The 25,699-nt window shown below is 46.7% G+C and overlaps 1 protein-coding gene across 1 annotated transcript in view; it reads left to right on the top strand.

Moving 5' to 3' along the window:
* Positions 1 to 25,699, top strand: part of LOC128692823 (rifampicin phosphotransferase) — a 240,021-nt gene that overhangs the window by 34,708 nt on the left and 179,614 nt on the right. Inside the window, exons 7-9 of the mRNA XM_070092185.1 lie at positions 12,919 to 13,043; positions 16,500 to 16,650; positions 20,889 to 21,090. Of these exons, the coding sequence (XP_069948286.1) occupies positions 12,919 to 13,043; positions 16,500 to 16,650; positions 20,889 to 21,090 (478 nt within the window). The remainder of the gene's footprint in view (positions 1 to 12,918; positions 13,044 to 16,499; positions 16,651 to 20,888; positions 21,091 to 25,699) is intronic.

Below are 25,699 nucleotides of genomic sequence, written 5' to 3' on the forward strand. Positions count from 1 at the left end.
CACTCCACCTCCACCACACAGTAAGTGTACCCTCCATGGTCACTCCACCTCCACCACACAGTAAGTGTACCCTCCATGGTCACTCCACCTCCACCACACAGTAAGTGTACCCTCCATGGTCACTCCACCTCCACCACACAGTAAGTGTACCCTCCATGGTCACTCCACCTCCACCACACAGTAAGTGTACCCTCCATGGTCACTCCAAATCCACCACACAGTAAGTGTACCCTCCATGGTCACTCCACCTCCACCACACAGTAAGTGTACCCTCCATGGTCACTCCACCTCCACCACACAGTAAGTGTACCCTCCATGGTCACTCCACCTCCACCACACAGTAAGTGTACCCTCCATGGTCACTGCACCTCCACCACACAGTAAGTGTACCCTCCATGGCCACTCCACCTCCACCACACAGTAAGTGTACCCTCCATGGTCACTCCACCTCCACCACACAATAAGTGTACCCTCCATGGTCACTCCACCTCCACCACACAATAAGTGTACCCTCCATGGTCACTCCACCTCCACCACACAGTAAGTGTACCCTCCATGGTCACTCCACCTCCACCACACAGTAAGTGTACCCTCCATGGTCACTCCACCTCCACCACACAGTAAGTGTACCCTCCATGGCCACTCCACCTCCATCACACAGTAAGTGTACCCTCCATGGCCACTCCACCTCCACCACACAGTAGGTGTACCCTCCATGGCCACTCCACCTCCACCACACAGTAAGTGTACCCTCCATGGTCACTCCACCTCTACCACACAGTAAGTGTACCCTCCATGGTCACTCCACCTCCACCACACAGTAAGTGTACCCTCCATGGCCACTCCACCTCCACCACACAGTAAGTGTACCCTCCATGGTCACTCCACCTCCACCACACAGTAAGTGTACCCTCCATGGTCACTCCACCTCCACCACACAGTAAGTGTACCCTCCATGGTCACTCCACCTCCACCACACAGTAAGTGTACCCTCCATGGCCACTCCACCTCCACCACACAGTAAGTGTACCCTCCATAGTCACTCCACCTCCACCACACAGTAAGTGTACCCTCCATGGTCACTCCACCTCCACCACACAGTAAGTGTACCCTCCATGGCCACTCCACCTCCACCACACAGTAAGTGTACCCTCCATGGCCACTCTACCTCCACCACACAGTAAGTGTACCCTCCATGGCCACTCCATCTCCACCACACAGTAAGTGTACCCTCCATGGCCACTCTACCTCCACCACACAGTAAGTGTACCCTCCATGGCCACTCCATCTCCACCACACAGTAAGTGTACCCTCCATGGTCACTCCACCTCCACCACACAGTAAGTGTACCCTCCATGACCACTCCACCTCCACCACACAGTAAGTGTACCCTCCATGGTCACTCCATCTCCACCACACAGTAAGTGTACCCTCCATGACCACTCCACCTCCACCACACAGTAAGTGTACCCTCCATGGCCACTCCACCTCCACCACACATTAAGTGTACCCTCCATGGCCACTCCACCTCCACCACACAGTAAGTGTACCCTCCATGGCCACTCCACCTCCACCACACAGTAAGTGTACCCTCCATGGCCACTCCACCTCCACCACACAGTAAGTGTACCCTCCATGGCCACTCCATCTCCACCACACAGTAAGTGTACCCTCCATGGTCACTCCACCTCCACCACACAATAAGTGCGCCCTCCATGGACACTCCACCTCCACACGGTAAGTGTACCTTCCATGGTCACTCCACCTCCACCACACAGTAAGTGTACCCTCCATGGCCACTCCATCTCCACCACACAGTAAGTGTACCCTCCATGGTCACTCCACCTCCACCACAGTGTAAGTGTACCCTCCATGGCCACTCCATCTCCACCACACAGTAAATGTACCCTCCATGGTCACTCTACCTCCACCACACATTAAGTGTACCCTCCATGGCCACTCCACCTCCACCACACAGTAAGTGTACCCTCCATGGTCACTCTACCTCCACCACAAATTAAGTGTACCCTCCATGGCCACTCCACCTCCACCACACAGTATGTGTACCCTCCATGACCACTCCACCTCCACCACACAGAAAGTGTACCCTCCATGGTCACTCCATCTCCACCACACAGTAAGTGTACCCTCCATGGCCACTCCACCTCCACCACACAGTAAGTGTACCCTCCATGGTCACTCCATCTCCACCACACAGTAAGTGTACTCTCCATGGTCACTCCACCTCCACCACACAGTAAGTGTACCCTCCATGGTCACTCCATCTCCACCACACAGTAAGTGTACCCTCCATGGCCACTCCACCTCCACCACACAGTAAGTGTACCCTCCATGATCACTCCATCTCCACCACACAGTAAGTGTACCCTCCATGGCCACTCCACCTCCACCACACAGTAAGTGTACCCTCCATGGTCACTCCATCTCCACCACACAGTAAGTGTACCCTCCATGGTCACTCCACCTCCACACAGTAAGTGTACCCTCCATGGTCATTCCACCACACAGTAAGTGTACCCTCCATGGTCACTCCACCACACAGTAAGTGTACCCTCCATGGTCACTCCATCTCCACACAGTGAGTGTACCCTCCATGGTCACTCCACCACACAGTAAGTGTACCCTCCATGGTCACTCCACCACACAGTAAGTGTACCCTCCATGGTCACTCCACCACACAGTAAGTGTACCCTCCATGGTCACTCCTCCACACAGTAAGTGTACCCTCCATGGTCACTCCACCACACAGTAAGTGTACCCTCCATGGTCACTCCACCACACAGTAAGTGTACCCTCCATGGTCACTCCTCCACACAGTAAGTGTACCCTCCATGGTCACTCCACCACACAGTAAGTGTACCCTCCATGGTCACTCCACCACACAGTAAGTGTACCCTCCATGGTCACTCCACATACACACAGTGAGTGTACCCTCCATGGTCACTCTACCACACAGTAAGTGTACCCTCCATGGTCACTCCTCCACCACACAGTAAGTGTGCCCTCCATGGTCACTCCACCTCCACACAGTAAGTGTGCCCTCCATGGTCACTCCACCTCCACACAGTAAGTGTGCCCTCCATGGTCACTCCACCTCCACACAGTAAGTGTACCCTCCATGGTCACTCCTCCACCACACAGTAAGTGTACCCTCCATGGTCACTCCACCTCCACACACTAAGTGTACCCTCCATGGTCACTCCTCCACCACACAGTAAGTGTACCCTCCATGGTCACTCCTCCACCACACAGTAAGTGTACCCTCCATGGTCACTCCACCACACAGTAAGTGTACCCTCCATGGTCACTCCACCTCCACACAGTAAGTGTACCCTCCATGGTCACTCCTCCACCACACAGTAAGTGTACCCTCCATGGTCACTCCACCACACAGTAAGTGTACCCTCCATGGTCACTCCACCACACAGTAAGTGTACCCTCCATGGTCACTCCTCCACCACACAGTTAGTGTACCCTCCATGGTCACTCCACCACACAGTAAGTGTACCCTCCATGGTCACTCCACCTCCACACAGTAAGTGTACCCTCCATGGTCACTCCTCCACCACACAGTAAGTGTACCCTCCATGGTCACTCCACCACACAGTAAGTGTACCCTCCATGGTCACTCCTCCACCACACAGTAAGTGTACCCTTCATGGTCACTCCTCCACCACACAGTAAGTGTACCCTCCATGATCACTCCATCTCCACCACACAGTAAGTGTACCCTCCATGGTCACTCAACCTCCATCACGCAGTAAGTGTACCCTCCATGGCTACTCCACCTCCACCACACAGTAAATGTACCCTCCATGGCCACTCCACCTCCACCACACAATAAGTGTACCCTCCATGGTCACTCCACCTCCACACAGTAAGTGTACCCTCCATGGTCACTCCACCTCCACCACACAGTAAGTGTACCCTCCATGGTCACTCCATCTCCACCACACAGTAAGTGTACCCTCCATGGTCACTCCACCTCCACACAGTAAGTGTACCCTCCATGGTCACTCCACCACACAGTAAGTGTACCCTCCATGGTCACTCCACCACACAGTAAGTGTACCCTCCATGGTCACTCCTCCACCACACAGTTAGTGTACCCTCCATGGTCACTCCATCACGCAGTAAGTGTACCCTCCATGGCTACTCCACCTCCACCACACAGTAAATGTACCCTCCATGGCCACTCCACCTCCACCACACAATAAGTGTACCCTCCATGGTCACTCCACCTCCACACAGTAAGTGTACCCTCCATGGTCACTCCACCTCCACCACACAGTAAGTGTACCCTCCATGGTCACTCCACCTCCACCACACAGTAAGTGTACCCTCCATGGTCACTCCACCTCCACACAGTAAGTGTACCCTCCATGGTCACTCCACCACACAGTAAGTGTACCCTCCATGGTCACTCCACCACACAGTAAGTGTACCCTCCATGGTCACTCCTCCACCACACAGTTAGTGTACCCTCCATGGTCACTCCTCCACCACACAGTAAGTGTACCCTCCATGGTCACTCCACCTCCACAGAAGTAAGTGTACCCTCCATGGTCACTCCTCCACCACACAGTAAGTGTACCCTCCATGGTCACTCCACCACACAGTAAGTGTACCCTCCATGGTCACTCCTCCACCACACAGTAAGTCTACCCTTCATGGTCACTCCTCCACCACACAGTAAGTGTACCCTCCATGGTCACTCCATCTCCACCACACAGTAAGTGTACCCTCCATGGTCACTGAACCTCCATCACGCAGTAAGTGTACCCTCTATGGCTACTCCACCTCCACCACACAGTAAATGTACCCTCCATGGCCACTCCACCTCCACCACACAATAAGTGTACCCTCCATGGTCACTCCACCTCCACACAGTAAGTGTGCCCTCCATGGTCACTCCACCTCCACCACACAGTAAGTGTACCCTCCATGGTCACTCCACCTCCACCACACAGTAAGTGTACCCTCCATGGTCACTCTATCTCCACCACACAGTAAGTGTACCCTCCATGGCCACTCCACCCCCACCACAGAGTAAGTGTACCCTCCATGGTCACTCCACCTCTACCACACAGTAAGTGTACCCTCCATGGCCACTCCACCTCCACCACACAGTAAGTGTACCCTCCATGGTCACTCCATCTCCACCACACAGTAAGTGTACCTTCCATGGCCACTCCACCTCCACCACACAGTAAGTGTACTCTCCATGGCCACTCCACCTCCATCACACAGTAAGTGTACCCTCCATGGTCACTCCACCCCTACCACACAGTAAGTGTACCCTCCATGGTCACTCCATCTCCACCACACAGTAAGTGTACCCTCCATGGTCACTCCAAATCCACCACACAGTAAGTGTACCCTCCATGGTCACTCAACCTCCACGCAGTAAGTGTACCCTCCATGGCCACGCCACCTCCACAACACAGTAAATGTACCCTCCATGGCCACTCCACCTCCACCACACAGTAAGTGTACCCTCCATGGCCACTCCCCTCCACCAAACAGTTAGTGTACCCTCCATGGCCACTCCACCTCCACCACACAGTAAGTGTACCCTCCAAGGCCACTCCACCTCCACCACACAGTACGTGTACCCTCCATGGCCACTCCACCTCTACCACACTGTAAATGTACCCTCCATGGCCACTCCACCTCCACCACACAGTAAGTGTACCCTCCATGGCCACTCCACCTTCACCAAACAGTTAGTGTACCCTCCATGGCCACTCCACCTCCACCACACAGTACGTGTACCCTCCATGGCCACTCCACCTCCACCACACAGTACGTGTACCCTCCATGGTCACTCCACCTCCACCACACAGTACGTGTACCCTCCATGGTCACTCCACCTCTACCACACAGTAAGTGTACCCTCCATGGCCACTCCACCTCCACCACACAGTACGTGTACCCTCCATGGTCACTCCACCTCCCCCACACAGTTAGTGTACCCTCCATGGTCACTCCACCTCCACCACACAGTTAGTGTACCCTCCATGGTCACTCCACCTCTACCACACAGTAAGTGTACCCTCCATGGCCACTCCACCTCCACCACACAGTACGTGTACCCTCCATGGTCACTCCACCTCCACCACACAGTACGTGTACCCTCCATGGTCACTCCACCTCCACCACACAGTACGTGTACCCTCCATGGCCACTCCACCTCCACCACACAGTACGTGTACCCTCCATGGCCACTCCACCTCCACCACACAGTACGTGTACCCTCCATGGTCACTCCACCTCCACCACACAGTTAGTGTACCCTCCATGGTCACTCCACCTCCACCACACAGTACGTGTACCCTCCATGGTCACTCCACCACACAGTTAGTGTACCCTCCATGGTCACTCCACCTCCACCACACAGTTAGTGTACCCTCCATGGTCACTCCACCTCCACCACACAGTTAGTGTACCCTCCATGGCCACTCCACCTCCACCACACAGTACGTGTACCCTCCATGGCCACTCCACCTCCACCACACAGTACGTGTACCCTCCATGGTCACTCCACCTCCACCACACAGTTAGTGTACCCTGTGAGACCTTTACCCACTCTGCCTGAGGTATCCCAGCAAGTGAGCACGTCTCCTGTGTTATCCCAGTTCTTAACAGAATAGGGAATAGCATATGAAGGTACAAATAAAAATGGGAACTCTGGCTATAGTTTACTTAATAACATAAAAGGGCTAAAATACGACATATCCTGATGGAAATTTACATAATATAACAATTGACCTTTGAGACTTATTACCAGGGGGAAGGGTAGATGTTATCAGTAACACGGACTAGTCCTCACTCTTAGTTCACCTACCAGCTGACCCGAGATTCCCAATGTGTGGTGCACTACACACACGTCTGTCCCGAGCTCTCGCTCCCCGGACCTGTCTCCAACAACCTCCTTGCTCAGCTGTTCCTTGGCTTATATTCCTCTAAGCACCCCCTTTTCCATAAGGCGTAGACTACGTGTTACTACCTGACGCCGAGGTCTGACACCGTCACGAACAGAAGACCTCAGACTAAAGCCAAAAAGGCGTGGTTGACAGCCATTTGCCAAGGCAAGGTGTGACCATATAATTAGTTATATTAGGTCTCCCTACAGAGACCTCACAAGCCCAGCTGAGCTACATCACAACCCTCCATGGTCACTCCACCTCCACCACACAGTGTACCCTCCATGGTCACTCCACCTCCACCATACAGTAAGTGTACCCTCCATGGTCACTCCACCACACAGTAAGTGTACCCTCCATGGTCACTCCACCTCCACCACACAGTGTACCCTCCATGGTCACTCCACCTCCACCACACAGTAAGTGTACCCTCCATGGTCACTCCACCACACAGTAAGTGTACCCTCCATGGTCACTCCACCTCCACCACACAATAAGTGTACCCTCCATGGTCACTCCACCACACAGTAAGTGTACCCTCCATGGTCACTCCACCACACAGTAAGTGTACCCTCCATGGTCACTCCACCTCCACACAGTAAGTGTACCCTCCATGGTCACTCCACCACACAGTAAGTGTACCCTCCATGGTCACTCCACCACACAGTAAGTGTACCCTCCATGGTCACTCCACCTCCACACAGTGAGTGTACCCTCCATGGTCACTCCACCACACAGTAAGTGTACCCTCCATGGTCACTCCACCACACAGTAAGTGTACCCTCCATGGTCACTCCACCACACAGTAAGTGTACCCTCCATGGTCACTCCACCACACAGTAAGTGTACCCTCCATGGTCACTCCACCTCCACACAGTGAGTGTACCCTCCATGGTCACTCCACCACACAGTAAGTGTACCCTCCATGGTCACTCCTCCACCACACAGTAAGTGTGCCCTCCATGGTCACTCCACCTCCACACAGTAAGTGTACCCTCCATGGTCACTCCTCCACCACACAGTAAGTGTACCCTCCATGGTCACTCCACCTCCACACACTAAGTGTACCCTCCATGGTCACTCCTCCACCACACAGTAATTGTACCCTCCATGGTCACTCCTCCACCACACAGTAAGTGTACCCTCCATGGTCACTCCACCACACAGTAAGTGTACCCTCCATGGTCACTCCACCTCCACACAGTAAGTGTACCCTCCATGGTCACTCCTCCACCACACAGTAAGTGTACCCTCCATGGTCACCACCACGCAGTAAGTGTACCCTACATGGTCACTCCACCACACAGTAAGTGTACCCTCCATGGTCACTCCTCCACCACACAGTAAGTGTACCCTCCATGGTCACTCCTCCACCACACAGTAAGTGTACCCTCCATGGTCACTCCTCCACCACACAGTAAGTGTACCCTCCATGGTCACTCCACCACACAGTAAGTGTACCGTCCATGGTCACTCCACCTCCACACAGTAAGTGTACCCTCCATGGTCACTCCTCCACCACACAGTAAGTGTACCCTCCATGGTCACTCCACCACACAGTAAGTGTACCCTCCATGGTCACTCCTCCACCACACAGTAAGTGTACCCTTCATGGTCACTCCTCCACCACACAGTAAGTGTACCCTCCATGGTCACTCCACCTCCACACAGTAAGTGTACCCTCCATGGTCACTCCACCTCCACACAGTGAGTGTACCCTCCATGGTCACTCCACCACACAGTAAGTGTACCCTCCATGGTCACTCCACCACACAGTAAGTGTACCCTCCATGGTCACTCCACCACACAGTGAGTGTACCCTCCATGGTCACTCCTCCACCACACAGTAAGTGTACCCTCCATGGTCACTCCACCTCCACACAGTGAGTGTACCCTCCATGGTCACTCCACTACACAGTAAGTGTACCCTCCATGGTCACTCCACCTCCACACAGTGAGTGTACCCTCCATGGTCACTCCACCACACAGTGAGTGTACCCTCCATGGTCACTCCTCCACCACACAGTAAGTGTACCCTCCATGGTCACTCCACCTCCACACAGTGAGTGTACCCTCCATGGTCACTCCACCACACAGTAAGTGTACCTTCCATGGTCACTCCACCTCCACACAGTGAGTGTACCCTCCATGGTCACTCCTCCACCACACAGTAAGTGTACCCTCCATGGTCACTCCACCTCCACACAGTGAGTGTACCCTCCATGGTCACTCCACACAGTGAGTGTACCCTCCATGGTCACTCCTCCACCACACAGTAAGTGTACCCTCCATGGTCACTCCACCTCCACACAGTGAGTGTACCCTCCATGGTCACTCCACCACACAGGAAGTGTGCCCTCCATGGTCACTCCACCTCCACACAGTGAGTGTACCCTCCATGGTCACTCCACCTCCACACAGTGAGTGTACCCTCCATGGTCACTCGTCCACCACACAGTAAGTGTACCCTCCATGGTCATTCCACCTCCACACAGTGAGTGTACCCTCCATGGTCACTCCTCCACCACACAGTAAGTGTACCCTCCATGGTCACTCCTCCACCACACAGTAAGTGTACCCTCCATGGTCACTCCACCTCCACACAGTGAGTGTACCCTCCATGGTCACTCCACCACCACACAGTAAGTGTACCCTCCATGGTCACTCCACCTCCACACAGTAAGTGTACCCTCCATGGTCACTCCTCCACCACACAGTAAGTGTACCCTCCATGGTCACTCCACCTCCACACAGTAAGTGTACCCTCCATGGTCACTCCTCCACCACACAGTAAGTGTACCCTCCATGGTCACTCCACCACACAGTAAGTGTACCCTCCATGGTCACTCCACCTCCACACAGTGAGTGCGGTAGAGGTTATGCACTATTATTACTACTATTACTACTAGTAGTACTACACTTTACTAATCATTCTTTTAATATTATTACATTTTATTACTACTACCATGAATACTTAATGCATTACTACTACTACTGCTACTTCCATTATTTCTACAGTGGTGTCTGTAATTACGATGGGCTGGAGTTACGATAATTTGGAATTAAAATTTACCGTCATAGAGGAATTTGGTTTTAAGTTGCTGTTAAAAATTGGAGATACGATTGTAGAATTTGTGGGTGGCATCCTGGGGAAGAAGACTGACATAATTTACCCGAGATGCTGTACATAACCAGGGGCTTTCTATATAGTATGCCAGTGATATCAGCTATGTCTGTAATAGTTGTATCGTATACTTGTAGAAATAAACATTATTATTAATACTATCTTTATGGATGGTGAGGTTGGGTGGCCTTCAGCCAGTCAGCAGTGTGGTAGTTTGCGGTGGTGGGCACAGCTAACCGAAAAGTTTGCTTCGCTAACCGCTAATCCGCTAAGTAAGAAATTAGCTTCGCTGACGCTAAACCGCTAAACGACCGAAAAAATTAGCGGAAGCTAACACTACACGCAAAACGCTAACTTTTTCACATGAATTCAGATTCGGTTTAGTTTTTTAATCTATTACTTTTAAGACTTTTAGAACAGACCTTTAGAGCTTCCTAATAAGATACAGAATGTCAAGGTCATATGATGATCAAGTGGCGAGTGTTTAATTTTGTGATATGGAGCGACCGACAAGGACACACTTGTCGCTGTACTGAAGCACCATAGCACCCAACACATTGATTTAGCTTATTTGACTGTTTTCTTCATTAGTTCGAGTTACTAATTGTTTTCGTTCATTTTATTCTGTTTCTGTTCATGTTTGTATTTAGATTTTGAACCCAATAAATTACAAACAAGTAGTTGAAAATTGTGCTTAAAGTTGCAACCTTGAGGCCAACTTATCGCTGCAACAGTGATACAGACATACAGGTGCACACAACTTATCGCTGCAACAGTGATACAGACATACAGGTGCACACAACTTATCGCTGCACCAGTGATACAGACATACAGGTGCACACAACTTATCGCTGCACCAGTGATACAGACATACAGGTGCACACAACTTATCGCTGCACCAGTGATACAGACATACAGGTGCACACAACTTATCGCTGCACCAGTGATACAGACATACAGGTGCACACAACTTATCGCTGCAACAGTGATACAGACATACAGGTGCACACAACTTATCGCTGCAACAGTGATACAGACATACAGGTGCACACAACTTATCGCTGCACCAGTGACACAGACATACAGGTGCACACAACTTATCGCTGCACCAGTGACACAGCCATACAGGTGCACACAACTTATCGCTGCACCAGTGACACAGACATACAGGTGCACACAACTTATCGCTGCACCAGTGACACAGACATACAGGTGCACACAAATAGTTAAATGAACAAATGAAATGAAACATCAGTTTAAATCCAACACACACTTTATTTACTGTACAAAATGCATATCATGGGCATCATGCCACGGTCAGATGATGGCTGGGCTGATTACTACCCAGGCTGGGTCTTCTCCATCGCTTTGATGTGATGCTGGTCGCCCTTCATGAGCCTCAGCCTCTCAAAGATTCCATCTGATAGGGTGGCTTCTTGGCCCTCAAGATATATTTGCTTATAGAGAATACGCGCTCAGCTGCAGCACTGGATGGGATGGCAGTGTTGTACTTAATTCAAATTCAAATTCAAATTCAAAGTTTATTCTCTATAAGGATTACAATGCTGAGTTTACAGAAATTCGGTTATTGTTTGGTTTACATGTAGTAAAATTGTGATTACAGAGTGTACCACTAGAACGCTTAGCATGGCTAGGCATTTCGGGCATACTTAGTTTTATTCTTAATTGTAAAATATTAATGAATAGGTCGATGAAAACCTGCTCACCCAAGAAGGCGACTTCGCTCACGACCTCCTTCCGACTACCAACAACGTATGATTTTTTTTTTTAGCGGACTCAAAGTTAGCTGAACTTTATTTAGTGGAAGCTAAGTGGTCCGCTAACGGTTTCCGAAGTTAGCGGAAACGCTAACCCGCTAAACAGAAAGTTAATTCCGCTAATTAGTGGTTAGCGGATTAGCGTAACTGTGCCCACCACTGGTAGTTTGCGTCTTGGGCAGTATTAGAAGCCTCAGCTTCTGTGTTGGTGGGCCTTAGCCAACCAGCAGTCCAGTAACTTGCCTTTTCGACAGCGTCTGAACCAATAGGAATAGGAGTCTGTGAGAGTGGCTTTACATCCAAACAGCAATAGGACTAAATGTCTGTATGCTAGAATCTCAGCCAATAGGAGAGTTTGTACTGTACTACAGTTTGTATACTCTTCAGTGTAAAGGTATTACGAGTGTTTTCACCCTAATTCTGGATTATTTACCCATCATAACTGCATTTGTGTAATATTATACCATCTTTTGCGTTAACAAGTCATCATGGCCCCTAAAGTGCTCAATAAGTAAACCATTTCTCTGAAGATCAAGCCGGTAAAGGATAAAAGGCACAACACCGTGACTAGAAACATACATAAATAACCACACATAGAATGAAACTTATGGCGACGTTCTGGTCCGAAGGGAAGCGAGTCAGTATAGACGAGAGGGGCGAAGCCGGGAGTCCTAGAACGCTCTACTCCCAGACCCTTCCCCCTCTCGTATATATACTGGCTCCCTTCCCTTCGCACTTCTGTGTGACTAGTTAATGGTCCAAGTCGGACCGAAACGTCATCCTGAGTTTCATTCGTTTATGTACATGTTATATGTCTAGTGCATTAATGCGTTAGTATGACTTTCCACAAAGAAGCATCTCTGCTATTGTCAAGCAAATAGAAATATTAAAGAATATTAAAATGGCTGACGAAAGAAAAAGGCAGAGAAATTATCAAAATAGAGATGGATAAGAGAGAAGCAGATGTCATATCTGACAGTGTGCATATTAGTGTCTTACTTATCAACCAGTCGGTATTTTATATAATTTTTCATGTTCACTCGTACAATTACTGTATTATATTTGTTAGTTACGTGGGCGGGTACGTGCAGGAAGCGGCTGGTGACCTTCGACACGTGATCTGGACTGACCTCAGCCTTGAAGATCTTGATCAGCTACCAACCCGTGGCAACAACCTCCTCACCAAGTTCATAGGTTAGTCCACCTTACGTTCTTAAAGAGGCGCCTGAGTTTCCCTGTCTCCTAACATCATGTTTATTTTTTCCCTATAATCTACCTTGTCCATAATTACTATGGCATTTGCTTTGTCTGTTTTTGTAAGGTGAAGTCCAGGATCTTTCCTTAATTCATGGTATAACTTAACAAATCTTTGCTCAGACCTCTCCAACACAATTGGAATACTGGATAAACTGGAGTACTGGAGAAACCAGTACTATCCTGTAGAAGCCAATATCCTGTAGAAACCAGTGCTATCCTGTCGAAACCAATATCCTGTAGAAACCAGCACAATCCTGTAGAAACCAGTAATATCCTGTAGAAACCAGTATTATCCTGTAGAAAAAAGTAATATCCTGAAAGGACCTGCACTATTTTGTAGACCTGTGCTATAGCTTCCTATCTTAAGCTGTACATGTGTTGTCTGCTGTTCAATATGTTGGTCTGTGTTATGTTGATCTGTGGATCACTATCTCTGGTAGTCTGGTAGGACACTGTGTTGCCTAACACCACATTAGCTTCTCTTCAACAGATCACTAAGAATGGGTGTTGTGATAGTTAAGTGGAAAATGGCACATCGGATTCCATTTACAAAGTGAGAGATTGGTCGTTAACTTCAAATTATAGGACAATGAGCCTCACTTCACTTCCAGAAAAGTTAATAGAATCAATAATCTCAAGTGCATTTCGAATCCATCTCGAAATATATAATTTGATCAATGTATCTTAACTCGGTTTCACCAAAGAGCGTTCACGCCCTGCAAATTTACTAACCTTTTTCAGTATAGCAGTGAAGGCGGTAGACGAATATAAAGACGCTGATTCATAACATAAATGATATACAATACGGACGAGATGAAGAATTAGACACGTGCAACAACTAGGTGCGTTATTATAGAGACATTTTGCCACCCTGTGACTTTATCAGTGCAATACAAGGACAAAAATAGAAGGGTGAAGAGGTAGAAGATAAGGTAAATAGTCCTTCATCCTAGCAGCAGGTGTTCATTGCAAGAAGATACAATGCACACATCCCTTTCTCTCTCCTGCCTTACTTCTGTTACCTTGTCCTAGAGCTCCAGTAGATTTGTGAGACAGGATTTACCATCTTTAAAGCCATGCTAGTTGCTCCATCACTTTTTTCTTGATAATCTTCTTCATAATCTTACATACTATGCATGTCATTGATGCTGGTCTGTAGTTTAACGCTGCCTGTCTGTCTGTCTTTTTATTGGGATTACATTTGCTGTCTTCCACACCTCTGACAGTTGCCCTGTGTCAATAGACTTACTAAAATTTGTTGTTAGCGGCACACACAGTGCCTCTGCTCCCTCTCTCAGAACTCACGGAAAGATATCAGGTCCCACTGCCTTTAAGGTATCTTGCTCAGACATTAGCTTCTTCACCTCCTCCCCAGTTGTATTTATTGTATTTAGTGTTCGATGGTGAAATCTACTGCAGCGGATCACTGATGGCCTTATAACTCCTCCAAGAATACCTCCCTAAATCTTACTGAGCTCCTCGCAAACTTTCTGGTCATTTCTTGTAAGCGCCTTTCATCCTCCATCCTTCCTCTCTTCTTCAGCTTCATTACCTGGTTCTTTATCATTATCTTCCTCCTGATGTGGATATATAACAACTTTGGGTCAGATTTGGCTTTCGCTGCTAAGTCATTCTCAAACTGTCATTGACTCTCTTTTCTTATCCATGAATATTGATTTCTGGTTCTTCGGCTCAATTCATTGTTTTCCTGAGTTCTTTGCCTTTTACATTTTTTCCACGCTTTAGTGCATTTAGCTTTGGTGTTTGTACACCTCTGAGTAAACCATGGACTGGCATCCTTCTTTCCATTGTTTCTTTTGTTCCCGGGTAGGAATTTCTCCTCTGCCTTCCTGGAGTCTACCTGGAGGGTATTCCGGGGATCAACACCCCCGCTGCCCGGTCCACGACCAGGCCTCCCGGTGAATCAGAGCCTGATCAACGAGGCTGTTACTGCTGGCCGCACGCAATCCAACGTACGAACCACAGCCCGGCTGATCCGGCACTGACTACACTTTCCACCTATATACTCCATCACTTGATTCATTGTCTTTCCCTGTAGTTCTCTTACCCACTGCACATCATTTAGGAATTGTCTCATGCTTGCATTGTCCCCTCTTCTGAAGCCTGGATTTTCACACCCTTCCCATGCTGCATCTCTCTTTACTGTTAGTTCAACAAGATATTCGAAACTTAAAACCATGTGGTCACTAGCACCGAAGGGCCTTTTATACCCTATATCAGAATTACCTAGGGTGACTGAACCTTGCTGGTTCAGCCTCCCCTCTCTGTCTGGGTTTGTCCCTAACATGTTGGTGCATACATTTCTCCATCATTACCCCCAGCATCTTAACTCTCCATGTTTTTGCATCCCTGTTTGGCTCTAGGTACCCCTAGTCTCCTTATGGTTGAAATCAACCTTGATCAGACACTCTACCCTGCTCATGTTGACTCTTCTGGGCCACCTCAGCTAATATATCCATCATTACTCATTTTTTCATCATATTCATGTCTCAGTCTCTTGTTGTTTAGTGGAGGGTTGTACATCACTGCTGTCACTACCTTAGGACCTTCTGTATTCAGTATGCCTAGTGTGTAGTCGTCTGCTTCCCCATCTGTTCTTTCCTCTTATCTCAAAATTCCACTTGTTTCTGGTGAGCAGTTCTCCTCTTCCTCTGTTCCCCTGGTCTTTCCTTATAAATTGATATCCAACAAGAAAGATCGCATCTGTTATTATCTCTGTGAGGTTTGTTTTTGTGAGTGACATTCTGGCGTAAATAGCAACGATCTTCTTGCCGAATAAGGCAAACGAAAAAAATATGTATTTCATTGTTTGTTTATTATTAAATTGTTGTAAACTTATCTAAAATATATTTAGTTGGATTAGTCTAAATTGAATTGTGCTTGTTATAATAAGGTTAAGTAAGTTTTCTAAAGTACTTTTGACACAAAATTATTAATTTTTACATTAACATAAATGAAAAAATATATATCTTTCAACGTATAAGATAAAATTTTAGAAAAGACTTAATTTTAAATGAGTTCTTGCTAACTGACCAATTTTACATATTCGGCACTATATATATATATATATATATATATATATATATATATATATATATATATATATATATATATATATATATATATATATATATATATATATATATATATATATATATATATATATATATATATATATATATATATATATATTATATGATATATATATATATATATATATATATATATATATATATATATATATATATATATATATATATATATATATATGTTAGTCGTGACTGGACTATTGCCTGGGTGTGGATTGTAAGGTGTTTTGCTTGCAGATTTTCCCATATATAACTCTGTTTATCCTTCTATGCTTTGTGTCAGCTGGATGGCGCAAGTACGAGGTTTGGCAGCGGCTGGGTGATAGTGTGACCTACTACACTGGTGACCCCTGGACCCTGGGTCACACTCTACATCTGACCTCTGTGGCCTCCAACCACTCCCATGGTTGGGGGGTCACCCTCCTCTCTCAAAGGTGTGTACCAGGTGTGTGACTATGGTCCACAGAGTACCAGTGAGTCTACTAGTATACACGGTGTACCGTCAGTCTGGTACCACAGGCTCAGTATATGTCCCGACGGAAGCCTCTAAACGATAGCCTAATTTGGTTTCTTTTTTTTTTTTACTCCATCTGATCGGCTTCAAACTTTCAGTGCTCATGTACAGTAATTAATGCCCACCTTAGTTGCCATACCTATTCCCAGCATCTTGGAATGTTCCAATAACTTCCGAAACACTCACTGGTTTACCTTCAAACATTAAGTTTCCTCTTAATTGAACAAAAGTGAAGAGGGTAACTCAAGTGCAGATTTGGCTACCAGATTTGACCAGATTTGACATCAACCAAATCTTTCAGTGGGCTGCAGAAAACAATATGAAGTTCAACGATGAGAAATTTCAATTACTCAGATATGGTAAACACGAGGAAATTAAATCTTCATCAGAGTACAAAACAAATTCTGGCCACAAAATAGAGCGAAACACCAACGTCAAAGACCTGGGAGTGATCATGTCGGAGAATCTCATCTTCAAGGACCATAACATTGTATCAATCGCATCTGCTAGAAAAATGACAGGATGGATAATGAGAACCTTCAAAACTAGGGAGGCCAAGCCCATGATGACACTCTTCAGGTCACTTGTTCTATCTAGGCTGAAATATTGCTGCACACTAACAGCACCTTTCAAGGCAGGTGAAATTGCTGACCTAGAAAATGTACAGAGAACCTTCACGACGCGCATAACGGAGATAAAACGCCTCAATTACTGGGAGCACTTGAAGTTCCTGAACCTGTATTCTCTGGAACGCAGGCGGGAGAGATACATGATTATATACACCTGGAAAATCCTAGAGGGACTAGTACCGAACTTGCACACGAAAATCACTCACAACGAAAGCAAAAGACTTGACAGACGATGCAACATCCCCCCAATGAAAAGCAGGGGTGTCACTAGCACGTTAAGAGACCATACAATAAGTGTCAGGGGCCCGAGACTGTTCAACTGCCTCCCAGCATACATAAGGGGGATTACCAACAGACCCCTGGCAGTCTTCAAGCTGGCACTGGACAAGCACCTAAAGTCGGTTCTTGACCAGCCGGGCTGTGGCTCGTACGTTGGTTTGCGTGCAGCCAGCAGTAACAGCCTGGTTGATCAGGCTCTGATCCACCAGGAGGCCTGGTCACAGACCAGGCCGCGGGGGCGTTGACCCCCGGAACTCTCTCCAGGTAAACTCCAGGTAAACATTTAATCTCGTTAAACGATGTGAAATAAGTTCCTCTAAATGGCTTCAGTATTTAATGGCTGATGCAGCTTCTTCCCAGGATAGTGCCCTTAAGCTTTGTGTGTGTGTGGGCAGTAGCGTTCAGAAGGAGTTATACACTGGTTATTTAGCGCAAAAAATTGCTATGCCATTTATCAATTAAAATTAGGAAAATGACACCTACACTCTCCACTAACAGTACCAACCTTCTTCTGCGTAAACTATATAGATTGTGAAAATTTCAAGTGTGTCAGACGAGGCTTTCTAAAGTTCTCACATAGCAACTAAAATCAAGAATTGTGAAGAACAAAAAGGCACAATACTGGAACAATACACAAATAACCGCAGATAGGAGAAAGAAACTTACGATGACTCTTGGTCCAACTTGTACCATTAACTAGTGATACTAACACACCAAGGTGAGGGAGCTAGTATATATATACTACATGGAAGAGGGGGAGAGGGACGAGGGGTAGAGGTAATGCTGGTAGTGGTAGTAGTAAGTAGGGGAGTAGTGGTAGTGGCACAAGAGACAAAGGGAAGTGAAACGAGGTAATAGTAATAATAGTTGTAATGGAGTAGTAGTAGAAGTGGAGTAAGTCTAAGGACAAGACAAAGGAGCACTTCAGGAGAGGTAATGACCCACAAGGGTGGGACCAGAAACACAGGGAGGAATATATTGAAGGACAGAACACACCTAGTCACAATAAAGGAAGACCAAGAAAATAGGAAAGGAGAAGAGGTAGGGAGAGGAGAATAAAGATTAGGTCAAGTCACGAGTGTTCTGAAGTTCGGAGCATTTGATAATGTAATGAGACAGGAGGGCATCTACAGAAACAAAGCCAATACTAAGATTTGTACAAGGAAAGTTGTACATAAGGGTTGCTTTAACAAGACGACGACTATGAAGGCTAGAAGTAGGGTGCACAGTTTTAGCAGAGAATCAGTCAGTAGGATGACTGTGATCTCTAATATGACAGAAAAAAAGCATTATTGGTGACGGCAAGCCTAACACTACTTTTGTGTTCTTTAAGTCTGGCAGAAAGAGAGCGGCCAGTTTATCGAAAGTATTAAAGAAGACAAGAGGAGCAGGAAATAGAGTAGACTCTGGAGGCATCAATAGGAGGAGGAGGAGGAGGAGGAGAGGTACTAACTAAATTACTGTGAATGGTGCAAGTTTGATGTCCAAGAAACTGGGATAGTTGTTGAGATTAGAAAGACTGGAAATATAGGGAAAGCAGAAAACAAAAGATTTCACAGGCGTAGAGAGTTTGGGAGAAAAGAAAGTCCTTAGCACATGAGAAGACAAAGTTTACGAAATTGGAATGGTAGCCAAGACGAGAGAAATGATGAAGAATGGAAATTTCCGATTGAAGGAACTGAGGGTCAGCTATGCGGAGGACACGGAGAAAGAGAGAAATAAGAAAACTTTTCATGACAGAGGGAGCATGGTAAAAAATATAGTGAATGTACATACAGCTATGCATAGGCTTGCAATGAAACAAAAAAAGCCTGTAGCCGAGCGATAGACATATACAATAAGGAAAGGAAACAAAGAGTTAGATTCCCATTCAGCTTTAAACTTGAAAGAGAACAAGATTGGTAGGGGCATCGAGAGTGGCAGATGAGCGGGAGAAAAAGTACCAAGAAAAGGAGTGAGAGTTTTGGCCAGCCAAGAGGCAAGAGAATAAGAGACAGGGATGTAGAGAGATATCAGGTTTATGAGCTTTACGACGACCATAGAAATAAGGTAGAGAGGGACAAATAACAGGGAAGCGTTGAACAAGATCAAAGTCAGGAGAAAGAAATCGATGAGAGTCCGAAGATTATTGTTGAAAGTTCTCTTGATGCGATCAGAAAGGTTGGAAACGAGAAGTGAGGAGAGAGACGCTAAGAGCTGTTATCCTACCTCAGCTCATTTCAAAGCTCAGCCGTATCTAAGATATACTACCACTCCCTAGGATGCTACCCACACCAGTCGACTAACACCCAGGTACCTACTTATTGCTGGGTGAACAAGGGCAGCAGGTATAAGGAAACATGCCCAACGTTTCGACTTGTTCCGGGGATAGAGCCACGGACATTGTGTTTAAGCTAATGCGCTACTAACCAAGCCACGGAACATAGCTGTGTGGGGATGAGCATGGGGGAGACACGGAGAAGCAGTCTTATATAATAAACAATAAAAGAATTACCGTGGCGAAAATAATTTTCAACTTACCCACAAACTGGAGATGAAATTAGAAAATTTTCGGTCTGTCTTGAACCATTAAAAACTTTAATTTCTTCTACTTGTAGTGAATATAAAAAAATTATTATTATTATTATTATTATTATTATTATTATTATTATTATTATTATTATTATTATTATTATTATTATTATTATTATTATTATTATTATCATCATCATGATAAGGGAAGGAAGTACCAAGTTCTTAAGTGGATTGGAGGCAACCAGATATGATCCAAGGAAGAGGAGGGACGGTATCTCCATTTTTTGATCAAGAGCCCCTCACCAGCCTAAGGAGCTCCTGGAGAGCGATACGTTGCCACAATGTCACATTAGTCGCATCTGTGCCCCGCGGCCTGGTGGTAAAAACTCTCGCTTCACACGATGACGTGCCGGGTTCGATTCTCGGCAACGAGGTGGAAACATTGGACGTGTTTCCTTACACCGGTTGTCTGTGTTCACCCATCAGTAAAATGGGTACCTGGGTGTTAGTGGACGGGTGTGGGTACTTGTAGTAAATAAAGATGTTATATTATTATTTGCCTGACAAAATTCGTCAAGAAACAGGGCTTGTGGTTTGTGACGTGGATTCTAGTCCTATGACCCGCCACTGCAGGTTTTGGTCATCTGACCGAGGCTTTCCACTGGCTTACCCAACCACCCCTTTAAAAATAAGATTATTAATAATGTAGCGGTGATACACTGGTGTTCGCTGGCAGATATGATGAGCTGTGCCCGGTACCAGAGCGGGAGAGCATACCAGTCGTAGAGGTGCCCCGAGTGAACCTAGAGCTAGAGGACGGGGCTCCCTTGGTGCTCTCTCTGGATGACCCACTCTGTCGTAACCCAGAGCTGACGGGTGGCAAGGCCTCCTCCCTGGCCTCCCTCATCGCCTTCACCCGTCTCCCACACCCTCACCAGGTACTCTATTCTTCCTTCAACAGGTGTTCATGCCTCTTATATTGGTGTACATGCCTCTTATATTGGTGTACATGCCTCTTATATTGGTGTACATGCCTCTTATATTGGTGTACATGCCTCTTATATTGGTGTACATGCCTCTTATATTGGTGTACATGCCTCTTATATTGGTGTACATGCCTCTTATGTTGGTGTACATGCCTCTTATGTTGGTGTACATGCCTCTTATGTTGGTGTACATGCCTCTTATATTGGTGTACATGCCTCTTATATTGGTGTACATGCCTCTTATATTGGTGTACATGCCTCTTATATTGGTGTACATGCCTCTTATGTTGGTGTACATGCCTCTTATGTTGGTGTACATGCCTCTTATGTTGGTGTACATGCCTCTTATATTGGTGTACATGCCTCTTATATTGGTGTACATGCCTCTTATATTGGTGTACATGCCTCTTATGTTGGTGTACATGCCTCTTATGTTGGTGTACATGCCTCTTATATTGGTGTACATGCCTCTTATAATGGTGTACATGCCTCTTATGTTGGTGTACATGCCTCTTATGTTGGTGTACATGCCTCTTATATTGGTGTACATGCCTCTTATGTTGGTGTACATGCCTCTTATATTGCCGTACACTCCTCTTGTTGACTGATATTGGAGTACATTTTCCTTATATTGGTGCATATGAGATTAAGACACATGTGCAACATCTGGGTATCTTTATTGTAGACGTTTCGCCATCCAGTGGCTTTATCAATACAAATTCTAGGACATAACTTGAAGACAGTAGAACTATGTACAGAAGATGAGGTAATCAGTCCCTCAACCTAGGAGTAGGTGCGAAGAGCACCATAGTCGTGGAGATTCTGAAGCAGAAGAAAGGATCCTGGCGCTTATATAGTAACGTCAGGTGTAGCAGACGAGGGCATATTCACCTACCAGTGAATATGCCCTCGTCTGCTACACCTGACGTTACTATATAAGCGCCAGGATCCTTTCTTCTGCTTCAGAATCTCCACGACTATGGTGCTCTTCGCACCTACTCCTAGGTTGAGGGACTGATTACCTCATCTTCTGTACATAGTTCTACTGTCTTCAAGTTATGTCCTAGAATTTGTATTGATAAAGCCACTGGATGGCGAAACGTCTACAATAAAGATACCCAGATGTTGCACATTTGTCTTAATCTCATCTTGTCGGTATTGTATACCATTCGTACACAATTGGTGCATATATTTCTTACGTTGGGAATGTCTTATATTGGTGTGTATATTTCTTATATTGGTGTAGGTATCTGTTACATAGGTACACATGGTGTACACACAACTCTCACTCCACACAAACTGGTGTGGAGTAAGAGTGTATTAGTACAGAGAGCCAGCAAAGTGGTTCACAAACCTAGCTAATGTACAAATAACCTGAGAAGCCGTACTTAGGAGACTGGAACTTAAGTCTGGAGACATTAGGACGTGTTTCCTTAAGACACTTGGTGTTAGTGGACTGGTGTGGGTCGCATCCTGGGACAAAACTGGAATAATTTGTCCGAAATGCTCTGTTCCACAAGGCACAGTACTAGCTCCCATCTTGTTCCTCATCCTCATATCCGACATAGACAAGGATGTCAGCCACAGCACCGTGTCTTCCTTTGCAGATGACACCCGAATCTGCATGACAGTGTCTTCCATTGCAGACACTGCAAGGCTCCAGGCGGACATCAACCAAATCTTTCAGTGGGCTGCAGAAAACAATATGAAGTTCAACGATGAGAAATTTCAATTACTCAGATATGGTAAACATGAGGAAATTAAATCTTCATCAGAGTACAAAACAAATTCTGGCCACAAAATAGAGCGAAACACCAACGTCAAAGACCTGGGAGTGATTATGTCGGAGGATCTCACCTTCAAGGACCATAACATTGTATCAATCGCATCTGCTAGAAAAATGACAGGATGGATAATGAGAACCTTCAAAACTAGGGAGGCCAAGCCCATGATGACACTCTTCAGGTCACTTGTTCTATCTAGGCTGGAATATTGCTGCACTCTAACAGCACCTTTCAAGGCAGGTGAAATTGCCGACATAGAAAATGTACAGAGAACTTTCACGGCGCGCATAACGGAGATAAACACCTCAATTACTGGGAGCGCTTGAGGTTTCTAAACCTGTATTCCCTGGAACGCAGGAGGGAGAGATACATGATTATATACACCTGGAAAATCCTAGAGGGACTAGTACCGAACTTGCACACGAAAATCACTCACTTCGAAAGCAAAAGACTTGACAGACGATGCAACATCCCCCCAATGAAAAGCAGGGGTGTCACTAGCACGTTAAGAGACCATACAATAAGTGTCAGGGGCCCGAGACTGTTCAACTGCCTCCCAGCACACATAAGGGGGATTACCAACAGACCCCTGGCAGTCTTCAAGCTGGCACTGGACAAGCACCTAAAGTCAGGTAATAACAAGGAACTTTCTATATAGTAGTATGTCACTGATGTCAGCTAGACCTGGAGACCTGTATACTTTGTACATGTACTTGTAGAAATAAAATTATTTATTTATTATAACGACGTTTCGTTCCGGTTCGGACCATTAACTAGTCGTACAGAAATGTCATGATAAGTTTCAGTATCCCTAGTGCGGGTTATTTGTAAATTGTTCAAGTCACGGTAATGATTTTTTTATATTCTTCGAGGTTAAGCTGTGTAGTGTCCAGGTGTGTGTGTGTGTGTGTGTGTGTGTGTGTGTGTGTGTGTGTGTGTGTGTGTGTGTGTGTGTGTACTCACCTAATTGTACTCACCTAATTGTGGTTGCAGGGGTCGAGACTCAGCTCCTGGCCCCGCCTCTTCACTGATCGCTACTGGGTCCTCTCTCTGCTTCCTGAGCTTTGTCATACCTCTCCTTAAAACTATGTATGGTTCCTGCCTCCACTACTTCACTTGCTAGGCTATTCCACTTGCTGACAACTCTATGACTGAAGAAATACTTCCTAACATCCCTGTGATTCGTCTGAGTCTTCAGCTTCCAGTTGTGACCCCTTGTTTCTGTGTCCCCTCTCTGGAACATCCTGTCTCTGTCCACCTTGTCTATTCCCCGCAGTATCTTGTATGTCGTTATCATGTCTCCCCTGACCCTTCTGTCCTCCAGTGTCGTCAGTCCGATTTCCCTTAACCTTTCCTCGTACGACATTCCCTTGAGCTCTGGGACTAGCCTTGTTGCAAACCTTTGTACTTTCTCTAACTTCTTGACGTGCTTGACCAGGTGTGGGTTCCAGACTGGTGCTGCATACTCCAGTATGGGCCTAACATACACAGTGTACAGTGTCTTGAACGATTCCTTATTAAGGTATCGGAACGCTATTCTCAGGTTTGCCAGGCGCCCGTATGCTGCAGCGGTTATTTGGTTGATGTGTGCCTCCGGTGATGTGCTCGGTGTTATGGTCACCCGAAGGTCTTTCTCCCTGAATGAGGTCTGTAGTCTTTGACAACCTAGCCTATACTCTGTCTGTGGTCTTCTTTGGCCCTCCCCAATCTTCATGACTTTGCATTTGGCTGGATTGAATTCGAGAAGCCAGTTACTGGACCACATGTCCAGCCTCTCCAGGTCTCTTTGCAGTCCTGCCTCATCCTCGTCCGATTTAATTGTTCTCATCAACTTCACGTCATCTGCGAACAGGGACACTTCAGGGTCTATTCCTTCCATCATGTCGTTCACATATATCAAAAATAGCACTGGTCCTAGAACTGACCCCTGTGGGACCACGCTCGTAACAGGCGCCCACTGTGATACCTCTTCACGTACCATGACTCGTCGCTGCCTCCCTGTCAGGTATTCCCTTATCCATTGCAGTGCCCTCCCTTTTACATGCGCCTGATCCTCCAGCTTCTGCACTAATCTCTTGTGGGGAACTGTGTCAAAAGCCTTCCTGCAGTCCAGGAAAACGCAATCTACCCACCCCTCTCTCTCGTGTCTTACTTCTGTTACCTTGTCATAAAACTCCAGGAGGTTTGTGATACAAGATTTGCCTTCCATGAACCCATGCTGGTTTTCATTTATAATCTTGTTCCTTTCCAGGTGTTCGACCACTCTCCTCCTGATAATCTTCTCCATGACTTTGCACACAGTACATGTCAGAGACACAGGTCTGTCGTTTAGTGCCTCGTTTCTGTTTCCTTTCTTAAATATGGGGACTACATTAGCTGTCTTCCATTTCTCAGGTAGTTGCCCAGTTTCAAGGGATGTGTTGAAGATTGTGGTTAGAGGCACGCACAGCATCTCTGCTCCTTCTCTAAGGACCCATGGGGAGATGTCCGGTCCCATCGCCTTTGAGGTGTCAAGGTCACTTAAGAGTTTCTTCACCTCCTCCTCAGTTGTTCGTATGTCATCCAACACTTGTTGGTATATTCCCTCTTGATGTTCCCTTCTGTGCTGTCTTCCCACAGCCCTTCCTGCCTCTACTGTAAAAACTTCCTTAAATCTCCTGTTCAGTTCCTCACATACCTCCTGATCATTTCTAGTGAGTTCTCCACCTTCTGTCCTTAATCTGATCACCTGGTCTTTGACTGTTGTCTTCCTCCTGATGTGGCTATACAACAGTTTC

This window comes from Cherax quadricarinatus, chromosome 38 (assembly GCF_038502225.1).
Source record: "Cherax quadricarinatus isolate ZL_2023a chromosome 38, ASM3850222v1, whole genome shotgun sequence".
Lineage (NCBI taxonomy): Eukaryota > Metazoa > Arthropoda > Malacostraca > Decapoda > Parastacidae > Cherax > Cherax quadricarinatus.